The sequence below is a fragment of the Thermobia domestica genome, chromosome 3 (assembly GCF_964235325.1).
Source record: "Thermobia domestica chromosome 3, izTheDome1.hap1.1, whole genome shotgun sequence".
NCBI lineage: Eukaryota > Metazoa > Arthropoda > Insecta > Zygentoma > Lepismatidae > Thermobia > Thermobia domestica.
This window is the reverse complement of record NC_137456.1, coordinates 14,338,257-14,358,818: the sequence shown is the minus strand read 5'-3', so window position 1 is coordinate 14,358,818 and position 20,562 is coordinate 14,338,257. Positions and strand designations below refer to the sequence as shown.

At 36.6% G+C, this 20,562-nt stretch overlaps 1 protein-coding gene across 1 annotated transcript in view; it reads right to left on the bottom strand.

The window, feature by feature from the left end:
* LOC145682422 (uncharacterized) overlaps nucleotides 1-19,678 on the bottom strand; it is a 190,315-nt gene extending 170,637 nt beyond the window's left edge. Inside the window, exon 1 of the mRNA XM_081754052.1 lies at nucleotides 19,360-19,678. Coding sequence (XP_081610178.1) covers nucleotides 19,360-19,542 — 183 coding nt within the window. The 5' untranslated portion in view covers nucleotides 19,543-19,678. The remainder of the gene's footprint in view (nucleotides 1-19,359) is intronic.
* Between the last annotated feature and the right edge of the window lie 884 nt (nucleotides 19,679-20,562).

Here is a 20,562-nt window from a genome sequence, read left to right as displayed (position 1 = left end):
CTACGTGTCTCTTCATCATAATCCCTGAAGATGAATGCGATGTCTGCATTCGAAAACGTCGGATGTCAATACCTTCACCTAACTGATAGCCCGAGATGACTAGAAAATTGTGTCGCCAGGAAAAATGCAATTCTTTCTTAAGGTTCACTTTACACAGCACATCCACTGCACGAATCTAGAGAATAGCTAGCTTCCCAGGGTATAAAAAGTGGAGATGGGTTTCATGAATAGTGAAACGTCACTTTCACTTCATGTTTTCTCAAAACCTATGCTTGTCACCACCTCTTGTTTTGGCGAGTATCTGTTTCAATTGACTCTGGCAATACAAAAATACCTCGATAAAAGAAAAAATGAAAAAGAAATGAAATATTTGAGTTTTACGTCCCACGGTTATGCCGGCTAGGCTAAAGGAGATGGTGATGATGAGTAATGAATGAAATGGTGGAATGAAGAAAGTGGGAGGAAACGGGAGCACCCCGAGGAAACCCACAAACACGGTGTTTGTCCACCACAAAGTTCACTTGGCGGGAGCTGGGATCGAACCCGGGACCCCCTCGACAAAAGAAATATCTGAAGCTGGAGAAATGAACGCGTGAAATTTCTGTGCCCCAGGAATTATCTGTACTTTGTTAAAGAGATCTTGTAGGAATGTTGCTGACTTGGTGAACTCTTTTTGACTCAAAAAGGAAAATGCACTTCAGTAAAGTCTGTAACTGTCAAGTCAAAATGCTGTCAGTGCGAAGAATTGTATTATCATATGGATGCTGAGACTTGCTCGGACTAACTTCTTGACTGTGACTTCAACCTCATTACAAGACCACTTGCCATGAACTGTTGCAACAAAATTCCATTCAGCCTCTATGTCGCAATCAGATTTATGAAAACGTAAGTTTAAATACTTCTTTTCGTTCTCGCACTGAGCTCTAGATCTATCAGAATAGTAGTATATCTTGAACGGTCTAAACTGCTTTCTCAAGAACACAATAAGTTTCAGGAAGTCCGTCCACCAACAGTCGTGCTGTGCTCTATTTTTGTTTCCCTTTTATACTACAGTGACGAAGCCAGCTTTAATTTTCTCGGGGAGGAGGGAAGGTAAAGATTTTTTTTGGGGGGGAGGGGCAGCTATTCTTGTGTATACCAAAAAGGATGTTTTATATTATTTGATCTACATTATAATAACACATTTATTAAAGGACGACTTAGGGGCTACCCGCCTCCTTGAGCTCCTTCGTGGCTAAACAGTTAGCGTACACGCCTTTGGTGTGGGAGAGCCGGGTTCGTTTTTCGACGGGAGGTCATATGGTTCGGATCACATGTTAATCAGTAGATCCCGTCTCATATAGCCTCGCTGCTGAAAGGGACGTTAAACTCAAATTAATTTTTTTTGCCCGCCCCCTTGTTCCTCTGACGTCGTCACTGACTATAAATAAATGAACAGTTACTTGGCCACTAGTCCAAAGATAGTTTTAGGCCTTATCATGTATTACAAAATTATTTCCACACATTTTCCAAGAACTTGGTGATATACTCATAACAATCCGAATACTTTATATATATATATATATATATATATATATATATATATATATATATATATATATATATATATATATATATATATATATATATATATATATATATATATATAGTGAAAATTTTCAAAATAAATTTGTTAAAGATAAAATCAAATTCAAAATTCTGAAATTTTCGGAAAGACAAAACTATTTTTTTTAAATAGAGAAAACATTCTATAGTGTTTTATACTATGCAAGGTCTTTTTAAAAGCTTTAAAATGACATCTTAACCAACGCCCTAGGACCTTTAGGTCAGCCGCAAATGCAAATCGAACAAATGTCCCTCACGCAATTTTTGGTAAACTTTGAAAACCCATAATTTTAAAACAGGTTCACATATCACCCTGAAATCACGGTTTGTCATTTCTCAGCGCTACTCAGAACTGTACATATTTCATCAAAATCTGACAAGGTAAGGTACAATTTATTTGAAAATTTTAGTTGCTTGACAGGGATTGGCTCACTAAATTATAAAACATACGTAGGCAAAGAAATTCAAAAATAAAAATACATTTTGGCATAGTTCATTATCAATTTAGGCAAGGGAGTTACCTTGATAGTCTCAGATGTTATAAAATTTAACAGATATTCAAATTCAGGACAAAAAAAAAAAAAAATCTGGACCGAGATACAGGCCGCTAAATATTGCGCCTCTAGCGCCATTTCTCACCTGTAACTTTCGGCAAAATATTAAAGTACTTCAAGAGCCTGATATAGTAAAAATAATACAAATTTTACCCTTTTTCTTTTGCTTGTTTCTCATAAGTGAAAGGGGATAATGAAATACAAGTTACTACATCATAGATAATGTTATTCTACAACAGAAAATGTGAACATGAAGAATTTTCAGTGTTGCCATTCATAGAAATTACAGTGTTGCCAGAATAACATTTCCCCCAAAATCTAAGTTAAGGCCGCGACTAGAGAACGGACTAAACTGTGAATGGTTCAACATAAATTGTTGCTTTTCGTTTTATTTGAAACACAATAACTTACTAATTGGAATTATATCACCCCTTAAGAAATACGTCTACAAATTCTCATGCTGTAAGCTTCTGAATTTTTAAAAAATCAAAACTATTATTTTATTTTAAAACTGCCAACCTTAAAAAATGTATTTTCTTGCTGTTGATTAGTACCATATTGTACTACAGAGTGCCCCAAAAGTAGGTATACAGTCCCGTACTGATCGGACATGACATTTTATATCATTTACTTACTGTTATCCATACAGGTATTGATTTAGTTTCTTCCTTCTTTGTTCTTAATTTATTTTTACTTATATACCTTAAGCTTGGAACAAACCAAAGCCAACAAATTCATTATCTTAATCAATTACAATGTCATACTTGATTGATGCTGGTTTGTATTAGGGATGGCCAAAAATTTTCGGATCCGGATATCCCGGATCCAGTGAGATTCGGATCTTGCCGGATCCAGACCTATATCCGAATCTCAGATCCGGATCTCGGATCTGGATCCGAAATTAGGATCTCGGACCTGGATCCGAAATCGGATATGGATCCGAAATTCGACTCTCAGATCTTGATTCGTATCCAAACCTACATCTGAAATTGTGATGATAAAATTGAATATCTAAAATTCGTTAAAACTTTTTTAGGATTCACTGATATAGTAGGTTGCTGTGCTTTTAAATGTTTCCATAACACGTTTGTTCTTTATTTTATTTTAACCTTGCAATATTTACATGTTGCACTTTCTGTCGAAGTCTCTTTAGTAAAATGTTTCCCAGTTTGATTTCTTCCCCTTTCAGAGTAGTGAACTGTCTGAAAACTGATGTAAATGGTAACAAATTCTTCTGTTTAGCTCCTCTTCGAAACTTAATGTTAGCTTCACATTGAAAATATTTATTTTATTCTTAGAAAATAAACTTTCTTCTTTTCTCATATACGAATGAAATATCTTTTAGATAAGGCCCTTCTAATCGCAGGGATAGTAGACAAAACAAACTCTTTATTAATAGTAGTTTCTGACTCACGAGTCCAACCAAAAACAAATGTAATAATGAATATCTTTTACTTCGAAGGTATATACAACAAAAAATATAGACTGGTTGGCGTGGAACAACAGTAGTTTTTTAAACATACACACGAGAATTTCAAGAGAGCGATATGGTTGTGTTCGTTGTATGACTTTATTACCTAACTTATGGCTTGCCCTTCTGAGGTCGGGAGTTTGTTGAAGGAGTAAATATAAAAGAGATTTCTGTTATTTTTTCTTCACCCTCCTGGCTTCTTTAATCATACATTGCAGGACGTAACTAAAACATATCCATGCATCGTATCATTGAAGCGTTTTGTGTTTTGTATATTAAAGTGTTCAAAAATATTTAACATATTCGCATTTGTTCATGTGATCTCAGGTTCAATTCTCGGTGGGAACATACATGTGAAAATTGAAAGCTGAAACAATATGAAAATAGTATATAAAAGTCAGGAAATTGATATTAAAACTTTACCTAGGCTATCTATTGGGACTGTACACGTTTCGTGAAGATATATTACATCGTTATTGTTTATTTACTGTAAGCTACCAGATACATCCTCAGAGGCCATTTTACACTGTAGTAATCAACAGATGAAAACATTGGAAAAGGAATGAAAGGAAGGTCTCCAGAGCCTTAGATCAAGGTACTAACCTAGCATTTGCCCAGTATAACTGAGGAACAACCCTGGAAAATCCTCAGTCAGGATGGCTGGTCTCCGAATTCGAACCCGGTATTATCCAATTGCTAAGCAAGAATCCTAACAAGTAGCCTGAGCTCGCTCCGTATTATTATTATTATTATTATTATTATTATTATTATTATTTAATTAACGTAATGTTTTAAAATTAGTGCAAATTAAACCGTACTTTCTTTATAGCTGATGTCATAGTTAATAAGCCTACATGAGACATCAGTCCCCCATTAAGAAAGAATACTAGAACTGGAATTCGGGAAGCGAGGGCGAAGAGATTAACCCTGCACGTACACACTTATTTTCTTACTCACAAAGTACATACTGGGGTTTGTAGGACCCCAATCATATTTCTCTAAATTATAAAGTTTCTTTTTATTTAATGAACTCACACATTTTTACACAATATCTATCAACAATGCTTAACATTTTACTGAAAATAATATTTCTAATGCCATTCTTGTAGTTACTGTATTATTTTGAAAAAAATGAGGCAAATTTATAAAATAATTTTCCCTTTAAAATACATACTGGGGTCTGTGGGACCCCAACAGCAGTAAATGTTATCACCTTTCTGACAACTATGAAACTAAACTTTGTGATGCTTTGTTGTAAGTAGGATATCTTCCATATCATCTTCACTCTCCAATAATGCATGTCGTATATATTCCAAATCCATTTTATCAAAATGTTTTTCAAAAAAATTCACTTACTTAAAGTACACACTGGGGTATGCTGGACCCCAATCAACGCCAGAGCGAAAATAACGTCTAATTCCAACAATGAGTCTCACTAAACTGGCTAGACTGCTATTACTCCGCATATACAATGTTACAAACTTAATTTACATTGGTAGCCCAAACTGGAAAAATAAATAGAATTGTTATAGTATTAAAATGAATATGCCTTGAGGTCTCACAGACCCCAGTGTGTACGTGCAGGGTTAATAAGGATGATGAAACTATGTACGATGCAAAAACTGAGTAATTATGACTTCGTCACAGATATATTCACTTACATACGTCAATTAATATTTCTCTGATACAGTGCACTCTTACTTTCTATAGTGGCAGGAAAATGACCCGCTTTTGTAAACGAACACACTAAGCACGTGCGTAGGCGCAATGTCCGTGCAAAGAAACATAGGTAAAACTAGAAAAAAGAATAGGATAAGCGAGGGGAAAATGATAAACCACCCTTCAACTTGAAAAAAAAAAAGAAAACTAAAAATAACTAAACTTAACTACGAAAGACGCGAGGCGAATTTTATTGAAAAGATTGTTTTTTCTTAGTGATTAGTTGTGCTAACTATGAACATGAATTAAAAAGAAAACAAGTAGCTAGCTCTGAGTTTCCCAAACTAGTTGAAAAGAAAATATTGGATAAAGTTTAATAATAAAGAAGCCATTTATGATAATTAAAACAAACTAAATTCTTGGTACGACAGTCCTTTGGTTCCTACCAACGGGCTTACGTTGAAAGTGGGGATGTGTAGTCAACGCATCGACACCCGAAGTCCCTAATGCTGGCTTTCTAGACTGCAGTCCGCTACCTCTTACTTAAGATAACTCCCCAATTGTCCTCACGATACTGGGTCAACATCGAAATTGTTGAGTGCCTCTCCGGGAATTGAACCCATGACCACGGGCACCGAAGGCACGCTCTCTGTCTTCTATAGACGAAAAGCTATAGTTACCCACATTGTCTAATACAGAAATAAGTTCTGATTCTCTAATAGCTGCTGATGGTGATAGTCAAGGTTCACCGAAGCATGATCCCAAACCCAAACTGAGATATTGATGTCACTGGAATGCCTGAAAAGTCATTGTGGGTAAGTGACTTGCCCACTTGTCAGGATGAAGGGCAAAGGTGATGTGAAATGCGGGGCTGTCAGAGGTACTACTTATGATAATTGAATTTATAATATTTAATATTCTATGTTGCCATAAACCCTCTTCAGGAATAAAACTGTTAATCTTAGCTTTGGAAATGTTACATAAGGAGTTTTATTGCTATCATTAGGTTGCATTAGGAATTATCGGATTTATTTTAACGCTTAACTTTTACATATCTTCTGATTTACGAATATTTAAATCGCGATTATCCCCTTAAGGTCAATTAGTGATATTTTAAATCATTTCGAACCAACTTTATATATGGTTAGTCTTGTTATATAGGAATAATTGAGACCAGAAGCAGTCTACAGGCTAAGTTAAAAGAATCTTGACCGACCTCCTGATAAACCACATCTTTCAGCAAGGTGAATTGTGGCAATCCGATACCCACATGACGAAATCTTCGGTTTAGTGTGAAAGCTTCCATAAGAACCAGCACTCTAATCAGTGAAATGTGCTTTGCTAATTTTTATTCAATGTGAAAGTACCTAACTTTATTGCTAAAATAGAAAAGGCATTTATTTCAAACAAGTCGCCATTACAGTTTTCGTATTTTAACACAACACTCATGAAAAGTCATGTTAAAGCGCAACTTGCCCCTGAAAAAGAATATTCATCTGTTTTTAGTTTCTCGTGTTCCCCAAAGTACCGGTACATGCGGAATTAGTGCTCGCCTTCCGCTCGCATTACCTAGGTACAAACGGCTACGATCTTGGTACTAGCACTTGTTTCGGTGTCCAGATCTCAAATATTTATCTTTCAGCCTGATTCTATGTATGAATCCGAAATTTCAAATCTAGATAAGGAGCACCAAAATCCATAGTTTATTCTCGGTGCTCATATTGTGATTTACTAAATAATTATTAAATCTAATTGTAAGGTATACATTTGATATTTAGAGCAGACTGAGCAAGATAAATATACGTAAAAACTAGTCAATACTTGTCTTAACTGCAATGAAATAGGTGTATTGAGGAATTTTAAGTATTCGAGTTTTGTATTCCGGTTTCAAATATAAATATGTGTATATTTCATCTCGGTCCTGCAACCGGGTGGACCTAGATTCGACATTCGAATTCTCATCCGGGTCAAATCAGATTATTTTTTAGTAAGGCAAGCATTTGATCCTTAGTGTAGAATGAAGGAGACAAATAGACTTGTTAATATCAGTCTTAATTTTCTGCTTTCTTCTTCACTGTCAGGACTTCGTGAAATTACTTTCGGTGAATTTTTGATATTCAAGTTTATCACAATTTGGGTGGGATGTGGGTTTGGATAAGAATCAAAATCTGAGATCCGGATTTCGGATGCGGATCCGAATTTCGAACCCAGATCCGAGATCCGGATCCAGATCCGAGATCCGGCCATCCCTAGTTTGTATACCTACTTTTGGGCCACTCTGTATATTCCCTAAAAAGGAGAACTTCCACTTATAATTTTAACAGGTTTTATAAGCAATGTTCATGTTTTAACTTCCGTGGTTGATGCCTCTATTGCAGTGTTTTCTTTCTTTCTTTCTTTCTCTCTCTCTCTCTCTCTCTCGGAAATACCAATTTAAAAAATTCTGAAAATTGTACAGGTGTTGTATCTTTCTGGGTACTACACAGAAGTCAAAGTGAGATGGTGTGCAGTGGTATGCCATATCGCCTCTGGTTTTTCGGTGATCAAGACATACCGTCACTGGAGAGTACATGCTAAATACCTTTAATAAAATTCATTTTTATACACAGTAACTGTCGAATAGCTTTCTACCTAAAAAGATTTTATTTCTTATGTAGAAATAATTTCTAAGTTGACACCGACATTTTTGTTATCTTTTTCCTACTTTTCGTTTTTAAAATGAGATGTCATCTATTTTATATTTTGATGTACCATATTGAATTGTTTCTTTCTTATGTGTGTGTCTTCTTGCTTTAGTGCATATAAATGTGTATTGAGCATAAGCGGATTTAGAGGTTGTCTGGTGCGGGAAGCAAATCTTCCGGGGGTTTGGAAATATCCTTCAGTCGAGTGAGGAGTCCGCGAGTTTTTCCGCAGAAAACTGTTAATATAAAAGCTCGGTTTTTGAGCATATTCGAATATAATTCTCTATAATACAACACAAGGGGAATATTTTTTTTTTTTTTTTTTTATTTCTTCAGAAAGTTGTTGGCAGGGGATCAAAGTCTCTCCATGCCGCCCTGTAACTGAAGAAAAGCTTTCCACTGGTTTTGAGTTATTATGTAAATAAAAATGTAATATTTTAGACAACTGTCCTCACTATATTTCAACATTTAAATAACCGGTATGTCGAGTCAAAATCGTAATAAAACATACCTTCTCTGCTTTTTTTCCACTTCGAACACTGGTACTACATATTATGAAAAGGAGAACACGCCACTTTGGTTTTAGAATTTTTCACAATAGTTTTGTAAAAAAAAAATAAAATAAAATAAAATAAAATAAAAAAAAATAAGTTTCACGTCCCACGGTTATGCCGGTTAGGCTAAAGGAGACGGTGATGATGAGAGATGAGTGAAAGGGTGGAATGAAGAAAGTGGGAGGAAACGGGAGAACCCCGAAAAAAACCATGAGCACGGTGTTGGTCCACCACAAAGTCCACACGCCACGAGCTGGGATCGAACCAGGGACCCCAAGCACCGAAGGTGAACGCTCTACCACTGAGCCACCGCGACCCCAAGTTTTGTAAAAAAAAAAAAAAAAAAAAAAAATCCACTCTCGTATGAATGTACTCAATAAAAACAATAAACTAAGCAAGCAAAGTTGGAACTGATGAAGTGTTTTTATTCTTCTGTATTTTACTTAAATAAAATCCTCAAAATCATGAAATGTCTTCTGGAACAACGTGAAAGTATACAGATTATTACAGAATGTAATAAAACCTTCCAGAATATTCTGGAGCTATCCAGATAGTTCCAAAGTGCAACAGAACCTTCTAGGGCATTCTGAAATTATCCACATAATTCCAGAATGTAACAGAACCTTCCGGAAACATCCAAATAATTCCAGTATGTAACAGTATCTTCTAGAATATTTCGGAACAGTTCAGATAATTCCAGAATCTCACAGATCATCTAGAAAGATCCGGAACCATCCGCATAATTCCAGTATGAAACTAGAACATTTCGGAACAGTCCAGATAATTCCAGAATCTCACAGATCATCTAGAAAGATCCGGAACCATCCGCATAATTCCAGTATGAAACTAGAACATTTCGGAACAGTCCAGATAATTCCAGAATCTCACAGATCATCTAGAAAGATCCGGAACCATCCGCATAATTCCAGTATGAAACTAGAACATTTCGGAACAGTCCAGATAATTCCAGAATCTCACAGATCATCTAGAAAGATCCGGAACCATCCGCATAATTCCAGTATGAAACTAGAACATTTCGGAACAGTCCAGATAATTCCAGAATCTCACAGATCATCTAGAAAGATCCGGAACCATCCGCATAATTCCAGTATGAAACTAGAACATTTCGGAACAGTCCAGATAATTCCAGAATCTCACAGATCATCTAGAAAGATCCGGAACCATCCGCATAATTCCAGTATGAAACTAGAACATTTCGGAACAGTCCAGATAATTCCAGAATCTCACAGATCATCTAGAAAGATCCGGAACCATCCGCATAATTCCAGTATGAAACTAGAACATTTCGGAACAGTCCAGATAATTCCAGAATCTCACAGATCATCTAGAAAGATCCGGAACCATCCGCATAATTCCAGTATGAAACTAGAACATTTCGGAACAGTCCAGATAATTCCAGAATCTCACAGATCATCTAGAAAGATCTGGAACCATCTGGAAGCATCCATGTAATTCTGTCTTTGGCCTAGCATATAAAAGAGAAGACACATAAATTCACAGTTCAGGTGTCAACAGATAAGCAAAGAAAGTAGTTCACCAAACTTGTGGTCCAAAAGTACCTGTAAACTTTAGTGAGGATCCTGAGTTTTGTGGTTAGAGCGTTGGACTCACGTCCGCGTGGTCCCCGGTTTCGATTCTCGGCCGGTGCTTCCCAATTTTCGGCGTCCACCCACAGTCGTGAGGCAAACTGGGGAGTCACGTGACTAAAAGGCTCCTGATGCGCCAGTTAGGAACAGGGCGTCGCAGCGCACTCACCAAGTGCTTGCCGCTAGGCTAGACATAGTTCAGCCGGTCGCTAACAGATGGCGCTGAAGCAGGCTTAGGCCCACAAAATGGACTGTTACACCAAGTGGTCCAGTGAGGATCCTACTGAGTGATTGACTTGTAGGCTGTTTTGTGGAAAGAATTGAGTTTGAAATGTTCTCTGACTGGGGCCACACGAGAATGAAGTGTGCTGACTATCTGCATATCCATACAAGAGTGATATATAAGAATAGCAAGAAAAAAAAAACTATCTTTAGCTTGGAAGCAGGGGCGGATCCAGGACGGACTTCTGGGGGGCGGTGGGTTGTAATACTGTTACTTGGAGCTACTTTCAAGAGCTCCAAACTCTGGGATGGTTTTTATTTATATATAAAATAAAAAAAGTTTCCTCTTCTGAAGGGGGGGGGGCTTCGCTCCGATGGCCCCCCTTCCCTGGATCCGCCCCTGCTTGGAAGTAAAAGTGCTTATTTCTAGATTTTGTTTCAAAGTCAAGATGTGTCCAGTGATGACTTTCTGTGTTCTAAATATTTTGACAGTATACAAACAATGACAAGAATGAACAAGAAAAAGCCTTCCATAGTGCAGATTGTGAAGATTTTGTATCTGGAGACGAAGAATTACATTCCCTGAATGAGACTCAACTCTAGAAGTTAGTGTTAGTCGTCAAGAAATCATGATTAGCAAAATCAAGTCATAAGCTGTATGCATCAAAAAAGTACAGCAAAATTACTGCAGCTATGGCTGTGTGCACCAAATAAAACCTGATCAAAACTCTTCAGAAGAAAATGAATCAAAAGAAGTTTCGCAACTTGCCGGGAATTTATAACAAACATCAATTCAGCTAAGAACTGAAGCCTTCGTAGTGTTGTGATGAATCTAGCTGTTATCGGGCAATCAGCCAGGTGAATTCTACGTCGTCCAACGTTTCGAGATTTGACAACATTATTCTTGTCTTCAGCGTAAAGTATGAGAGACTGAAAGCAGAAACCATGATTATATAGGTGCTGGCAGGAAGGTTGTGGAATCTGATTGGTCAATGTCGACGTCCAACCAGCGTCAGTCTATGGGCTTAATTGCCAAGCGTTACAGAGCTATGGAATATAAAGAGTACGTAAAGAACTTCGTCACTGCCAATTATCTCTATAAATGTGAAGCCAAATTTGGTAGCGATTTCAAGGGAAAGCTAACGCAGAACCGGGCTTTGGTCTGTACTATAAAGAAAACGAACTATAAGCTATTTTAAATGCCTCATACGGCGCGAAATATTAAAGCCTCATGGAATAGCAAGTGTTATCTGTTTAATATAAATACCCCTATTGTTTGAAATTCAGTTCGAGGGCAAGGTAAGAGTTACAGGATTTATATGAGCAAGGACAAAAACATAGGGTGTTCCCTTCTTTTGAAATCTACAACCGAAAGGATTAATTAAAATACAGGATACTAGCTAATATACACGAAGGTTCTAGAACGATAAACTCTTCACTGCATGAAGATATCGGCCTGAATAAATTGGTTGTCCATGCAGGTGACACAATTGTCGTATGGAGCAATAATTCTTTTCTTGCAGATCATCCAGTAGCCATTAACATGCTATTGGGCACCCAGCTTGCATAACGTTATGTTCTCAGTATGTAAACAGATCGTTAACGAGTTACATGGGCCTGCTAGACGACAATACTGTAGAACATCTGTTATAAATAAAGGTATTCACGACCTATGGATGGCTGATTTACTGGAGATGGATTTAGGTACTTTGCAGGGTGTCGCAAAATTAAATAGAGGTTATAAATACTTGCTCATTGTTATCGACAAGTTCAGCAAAAAGGCATGAAGCGTCCCTTTGAAAAATAAAACTGGCAAAGGGAGTTAGTCATGGCTTTCGAAGAGTGATGCAAGAAGCAAACCAACTGTCAATGCATTTATAAACTGATTGAGGGCGTGAGTTCTATAACTGAGACTTCATAAAGCTTATGGAAGACTACAAAATTAAGTACTATTCAACTCATAATGAAATAAAAACAATCGTAAGTGAACGCTTCAATTGCACGCTTCGTAACCTAATGTGGAAACGCTTTATACTACAAGCCAACTACAAATGTGTTGATATCTTTCCTGAGTTGTAAACCAAGTATAATAACACAAGACACAACACAATTAAAATAAAGTCAATAGACTTAAAAGCAACACGTAAAGGAAATCTTGACATCAATAAACCTGTCAACGAGCCGTCTAAGTTCAAAGTTGGCGATTACCTTGTAGACAACAAATTCAAACAAAAGTTCGAGAGAGGTTTCACACGTAGCTAGTCCACTGATATTCTTCAAGTTGCTAAGATTTTCCTCGGACTAATCCTCCAAGGTATCATTTAAGTGACTTCAGTGGTGAACTCAATGTAAAAAGGCTTCATGAACCTGAATTAATGCGAACGAAACACCCTGGCATCTATCTGACTGAGAAAATGTTACACACAAAGATAAGGCATATGATAAGTGGGTAGATTTACCTCAACAACACAACTCGTAAGTTAATCTGAAGTTTGTAGTCTAAAGTGTATACAGTATGTGGACAGTGAGGAAACGTTTACCTGTACCAGACGTTATAACCTGTATGCCCTTCAGGCGTGACCACCTTCCCTGCAATTTTCGCAGCATAGTTAAGGGTGGTTCAGGTTGTGAAACAAAAAGAATTCTTTATTATTGATAATATTGTGTTGGGCCGCAGATATCTAAACAGGAAAAGAAGGTATCTGCACATCTTCTCCAAGAGCTCAGAGTAACCTAAATATAAGCAACTCCAGTCCACAGACAACGACATTGAATGCAAATATGGCTCACACACAGTTACCAGTAGTCTATCGGTTATTCCACTAGAAGATTGCCAACCTAATTCGGTTGTAGTTTCTCGATGGCCATATTCTGGAGTCAGGACGAAGTACGTAACTACTTCACTCCAGAAAGGTATAAAAACACAGACTGCTTCTACTTTGTCCAAACGTTCAGTAAGGTTTCCAAGCACCTTATTAGAGATAGCCCTAACTTTCTGAGAATATTTCGTCGACACGCCAGCAACTTCAAGCACATGTATGACGAGTATGAAATAGGTAACATGTCGTTTCAAAAGCTCAAAGAGTTATGCTCATCATGTTGGAATGAGAAGTAAGGGTTCCTAACCATCAACTTGATGGTGAACTTAATAAGGGTAGATAATCGCAATCAAATCAATCGATTTCTACAGGGTGTCACATAAGTGTGTTACAATATTTTGGGAACAGATTCCTGTCATCAAAATAAGAAGAAAAACGTTTATATGGACTGTGCTCGAAAGTAGATAGTTTCGTAGTTATAAGGTGCCGAAAACGTGAAATAAATGAACTTTAAAAGTTCATAGTTTCACTACTGTGGGATTTATTGTAGTCGGATCAAGACATCACTGAAGAACTGGTATGTGAACTATCCAAATATCCATGTTTAAGAATGCTCCAGTATTAGCACACTAATTTTTAGAGAGGTGAGCTATCAAGTACTCCCAAACAGCCTCTCTAAAAATGATTGTGCAAGTACCGGAGGATCTGACAGATCGATATTTGCATAATTCACGTACTAGTTCCTCAGTGGTGTCTTCATCCGACTACGATCGGTCCTAGAGTAGTGGAACTATGGACCTTTAAAGTTAATTTTTTCGGCACCCTATAATTACGAAACTATGCACTTAAGACAACAGGTCCATACTAACTTTTTCTTCTTATTTTGATGTGAGGATTTTATTCCCAAAATAATGTGACAAATTTTTGTATCACCCTGTATATAACCGATCGCTAACGACTAACGTAACGTGCATAATACATACCTACTGGACGAGTGAACATAAATGACTGAACGTAAACATAAAGCCACACGGGACGAGGACATTAGACTGCAAGACTAAATAGCAAAGTGAATAAAGAGTGGAAGGAAGAACACCGAAGCTATTATGAGAAGCAAAAGCGGAACGATGAGCCACTTATCACTTGATCAGTAGCTTGGGTACGAAATTAAAGGCACAACAGACCATAACAGCTTGGGACTTAATTACCAAGCTCATACCTGTAGCCGTAGGAAACATTATCTGAAACCTCATTTCAAAATGAACTAATGCAAACAGAGCCTCATCATCGTCGCACTACTATTTTATCAGCTCATTCCATTACTAACACTTCAGCTTTCACTGCAACTACTACTTTGGCTACGAAAGCGTCATAAGTCTTGTATTTTGCTTAATACAATGTGCTTAGCTAAATACGCACCTCTGCCATCTCTTTCCCCATATTTCAGAGTGAGTTAGTAAACAGTTCCCACTCTAACATTTACGTCATTACGTGGTAACGATTTACAATAAAAGACCACACATTTGTAAATTTTCCAGGATATGTGTAATAATACCCTGAAGACCACTGTCTCAATAATGCAACTATTTGGGAATCTTACCTGAGAGATACCTAGTAACTGAGAAACAAGGGAAGGAAAATGGGAAGTGTTAACCACGGATTCCTCCATAACGAAACCCTTATATACGATATGTAAATGTGGAGGCAGTGTGGTTACCCATGATGTGTAACCACAGAAGTGGTCCCAGAGGTTAAGTTATGCCTTTGGTGCAAGGGTTTCGGGATGGATTGCCAGTGAAAAACACAACAGACAGACAGACACACACACACACACACACACAAAAAAAAAAAGAAAAAAAAAGAGAGAGAGAATCACAATCATTGACTTTACTTAATCATTGGATGTTAAACTAAAATCTTTCATTTCATTTTTGGAGAAATAATACAACTGCCCGAAAATGGTATTATATACATAGTGACATTGTGAATAATGGATAAACTGATAGACCTCGTGTACAAACACCAAACAAAACTGAAGCGAAAACTGGAAACATCTGAAATTGGTTACGGAAGGGGAAACGTTTATTACAGTCTCTCAGTTCACCGATTTCTCTAAAATTTTGGAGTTGTAAGATTCGTTGTCAGATATCCAAGTTAAGCTATCCACATCCTGGGAGACCGAGATAAGTTTACAGGGTTCCTGCCCTCATCTGATCGGCGCTCATGGTGACTGAAATTTCTAGGAAATTTAGTTAATGCGCTTGCCAACTGTCGCTTCAAGCCCGGTCCCTATGGACGCAGCCCGCGCTGGCTCACCAGTTTTGTCCTAGCCTCAATCGGAATAGATAGATGACAAGGGACCATTTTTGTAGTGGTCACTTAGCACAGATTAGTACATGTATTTCATACTTGTCATTTTGATGAGGTATAATCGCATACGTGTTATATATCTATATGTAATCGATGTGTAGTTTGATTAGTTTGGCATTTAATTTTACCGAAAAACCCTCATATTTATACGTACAACGATTAAACACATAATAAAGTGAATATGTGCCGGAAAATGCAACTGCACTCATTAAAAAAAAAAAAAAAAAAAAAAAAAAACAGTTTACAGTACTAAAAGTAGATTGGTAAACTTTACAATACACGCTCTAGCTGCCATCGGTAAGTATGATAGGGTAGGGGTGTTCGATAAGGCTGAAGACCTATCGAACTTCGGGAGTGAAAATTTATCGAGTTGTCATCGGTTACTCGAAACCGTTCGAGTATTTGAAATTATCGAAATTTCAGGTATTATCGAAATTTCGAGTATTATCGAAGTTTCGGGTATTATCGAAGTGTCGGGTATTATCGACATTTCGAGTATTATCGAAGTTTCGAGTATTATCGAAATTTCGGGTATTATCGACATTTCGAGTATTATCGAAGTTTCGAGTATTATCGAAATTTCAAGTATTATCGAAGTTTCGGGTATTATCGAAATTTCGAGTATTATCGAAGTTTCGGGTATTATCAACATTTCGAGTATTATCGAAGTTTCGGGTATTATCAAAAGTAGTGATGAACAGTTCGGTTCCTTCACCTCTCCAATGATTTCTTCTTGCAGCCAAATTAGTCAAACAACTTTTTTCATCTGATAAGTTATTGCAAAGTTGTATTTGTCGAAATCATATGTAAAATTATTTTTCTGCCTGCCCCGTTATTGGCGCAATCGGCAAAGTGACTATTAGTAGACTAATGTTGTCATGGATTCCAATTCCATTCGGGTGATGCATGTTTTCTCTTCCTCTTTCTCTCTTCTGACAGACTGCTTAAACCTTGTACAGATCTGTGGGGGAAAAAACTTTTTCTTCACTACATTGCTAAGGAGAAGAGTTTTAAAATGAACACTCTGCATATATGTAATACATATTATATAATTACAACTATGATAACCTCGAATACATCGTGTCTTTCGAACACTCCGATAATCCCGAACTTTTCTAAATATTCAAGCGACTCGACAAATGCGATCATATTGATATATTTCTGTATTTGCTGCTTTCAAACAATTCGAGATTCTCGAACAGTTCGAGTGTCTCGAAGTTGTCTAATGTTTCTTACATTTCGAGTGCCTCGAACACTTCGAGAGTCCCGAACATTTCGGGAGTCTCGAACATTTCGAGAGTCTCGAACATTTCGGGAGTCTCGATCATTTCGAGAGTCTCGAACATTTCGAGAGTCTCGAACATTTCGGGAGTCTCGAAAGTTCGATAATTCGATAAATTTAAAATTCTTTATCGATGAAACGGTTTTGAAATTTTATCGAATTGTTATCGATTACTCGATTATCGGAACAGCCCTAGGATAGGGTTGGGTCATGTTTAGTGTTGTAAAATTTCCGGAAATGTTCAAGATATTGGTTAAAAAATAAGTTTTTTTCCGATTTCTTTTCGGAAAAATTGGGATAATAAGAAAGACCTTTGAATTAGGTTAATTTTACTAGTGATGAACGAATTTTTTTTTCGAACGAGTGAAAAATGTAAGTTGAAAAATTTCAATATTGCTAATATTTAAAAAAAAGAAGCATTCGAAAATAAAACTGTTGTAATTATTCTTGAAAATTAATACTCTGTACTCATTTCCTTTATGTGATTTTTAGTCGTTTATTTGTGGTTGTGCATTAATTACAGTACTTTTACAGTTGCATACACATCTACAATCATGACGTGTTTCGGATATAGTATACATGAAGCTGCATCAGTTCAGGAAGGAGCAGGACGCTCATACTTCTAGGGATTATTCATTGAGTATGTACGAACTTACAAAGGGGGTAACAAACAAAGCGACTTTTATTTACTTATCGACTGATACGAAAATAAAAAAAAAGAACGTACCTGTACTTTATATCTGCATGTGTAGTGCCCTTGTACTTTATCTATGACTATGTGTGTGAGGGGGAGGGGGATTTAACGCATATCGCACGTCTTGTGCACATGGATACTTCTTACTATTGCACTACGTAGAAAATTTATGATATTTCATGTAGAAGTGGTAATAGAACACAGAAGAAACGCAGATCACGACGTTCTCATGTATACTATTACCCGCGTTTCTACTGCAAAACACAGGGCTCTTGAATGAAACTGAGCTCTTAATATGCTCTTTGGTCTGGTGACTATTTCAAAAATTTTAACCAAATTACATCTTAAAGGAAAGAGCAGCAGGCAAATTTCACTAACATTCATGCACTAAAACTAATTACTATTATTTAATATTTTAATATAGACTTTTATATAAACTTTATGTACAAAATTTTGTATGTAAACAAATATATGTTTTCAAGTGCGACAAATTATAAATGAAAGTGGCTATATTTGTAACTTAACCCTTTCGGATCCAGATGGCCAAAGTGGCAGACACGGGTGTGTCACTTTTTTTTTTTTAATCCGCCCCTGTCTGGACACTACTTAAGAAATCGGGATAATTCTTTCTATGCCAAATATGGATGGACCACAGTTTATCAATTAGTTTCATTTTCTCCTGGGTGTTGACTTTTCTTTTCAAATTTCAGCCCAAAATAAAAAATTCGGGAATAACATCCTTGGGAATTTTCTTTTCTTTTTTTCCTGTAACGTCCTTCATTGTAGAAAGATCTCCCTACGATTTGTCAGGTAGATACCTCGGATAAACACCTAATTGTTGATATCACTTCGACTGGCCAGCGCGCAGTGTTGCCAACTAGGAAATCTTAGCCAACTAGTGCTAACTTTAACCCTCGAGAACTCGCAGCGCGGTCTTTTCGACCGCACCTATAAATATTCTTTGATTTTGTATAGTGACTTTGAGCAAACTTCCCCTCTACTCCTTCCCCAGATTGTATTGTTGCAACACACCACCGCTTTTGGCAAGTATACAATTCATTTAAAATTATGTAATTAATTCCTTAACGTCAAATTTTACAGCGCGGTCGTTTCGACCACGTGCGAGTTCTCGCATGACGGTCTGTGCGCGAGTGCTGAAGGGTTAAAGGAGTAGTACACATATATTTGTTGTCACAAATTTTCCCCATTCTAATACAGGAAATGTAAGTACTCAATGTTCTTATAACTGTAAACTAGTAAATATGAAATAGTTTTCATTTTAAAAGCATAATGTAGTAAAATACTCGAAAATTTCAAGCTTCCATAGCTCAGGGCTAGGGAAGATTCGACCAATTTGGTAAAATTATAGAGTGTAATTTCTCGTCTCTGAGTAAGGATACCAACTGGATCGGGCATTGTAAAGTTAACCCAGTAGATTTAATGAAACAAATATATACACAATGAATTTATACATGGGCCTGTATTATCAATCTGCCCTCATTAGATGACGATCATATATAAACTGTTCCAGTGGCCTCCCTCAACCTTACATGTACCAAATGGAGCTTTATCCAGCATTGTCCACTGCAAATATTTTGCTAACATGTAAAGGCAATTATTGAAAGACTTTAAAATTTTTGACTGCACGTGATGCAAATATTAACCTGCACGGGCAGAAGTGCACCCAGTAAAGTTAATATCAAGTATTATACCACAAATTAGCGTTGAAGATTTACAATAAGTACTTATTAAAAATGGCAATTTTACAAGAACTAGCATCAAGCGCCACTTGAAATCACATTAAACATTGTAATTCTCTAAATAAGAGCAATACTTACAGTAATCGACAGACAAGTGGATATTTTCTGTTTGATTTTTGTGTGAAGTCCTTGCACAGTAAATATACCAATTTTCTTGTCTGTGTTAACCAGACAAAATCTGCACAAACAGTCTCTTAGTTCTCTGGACTCCAGTACATTCTCCCTGAATACTTTGCACTTGGAAAGTATTATTGAATTCATACTGCACTTTGGAATAAACTGTCAGACTTCGAACATCGAAACGAATTCAAATGTAAATACAAAACATCCTTTGCACTCATCACCAGTCATAAATCGTTTTCCAAAACCCACACAGCGTTGCCAGGTCATGAAACATTTCTACGTGTTAAAACAGCGTCATAGCAGACTCAAGAAAATGGTCTGATTTACAACGATAACGTGTATTTGTTCTATTTATTTATTATTTAGGGCAAAAGTGCTATATTAACACGTACAACCTACACGTTGGTAGAAAAAGAAAAATTTGATAATTGCAAGGATGTTATAAATATATTTTATAAGATCCTTGGAAAAATGTTAATTGTGTAATGTTTATTTTTGAGTAGTGTTGTAAAAAAAACTTTTTTTCTGTGAAGTTTTTTTTTCTATAAAAAACATTGTTCTTCTTCATGGTTTTTTCCAAATGTCTGTTTTTTTTTTTTCTGGCAACTATTGTTTATTGATTTATGTTGCAGATTATTGGAATAATCAACAGAACTTGAGTCGAAGCCCTCGTATCTTACAAATCGTTTGTTTCTTTGTACCTATACGAGCAAAATTGTGTGATTATTCCTTTCGGACCCAGGTCATTTTTGGCGTTTTCCTACATTTTCAGTTAGTGACTAATTGCTCAAAAACCATTTATTCGATTGATATGGTTAAGGCCTTGTTTTTTAGAAAATGGATATGGCTATGTTTTGGTTCAGGTTCAGGTTCAGGTTCAAGGTATTTTCCTTCCTTCTCTTCGGAAGTTTGGATCCTGGAAAAAAGAAAGAAAAAAAAAGTTAAGTACTGTTTTTTTTTTTTTCATTTAACGTTTTCCATTTTCTTTTTCCACCAAAATTCAAGAAGTTCTTTGGTTTTTTCCATTTCTTTCTCACTTATTTCCCTTCCATTTACATTAAAGCCTAGCCTCCAAGCTAATTTAACTAAACTTCCTTCCTCTTTCATTTCATCAATCCATTTCCATTTTTCCCTGATTTTTTGGGTTTTTTCACATTT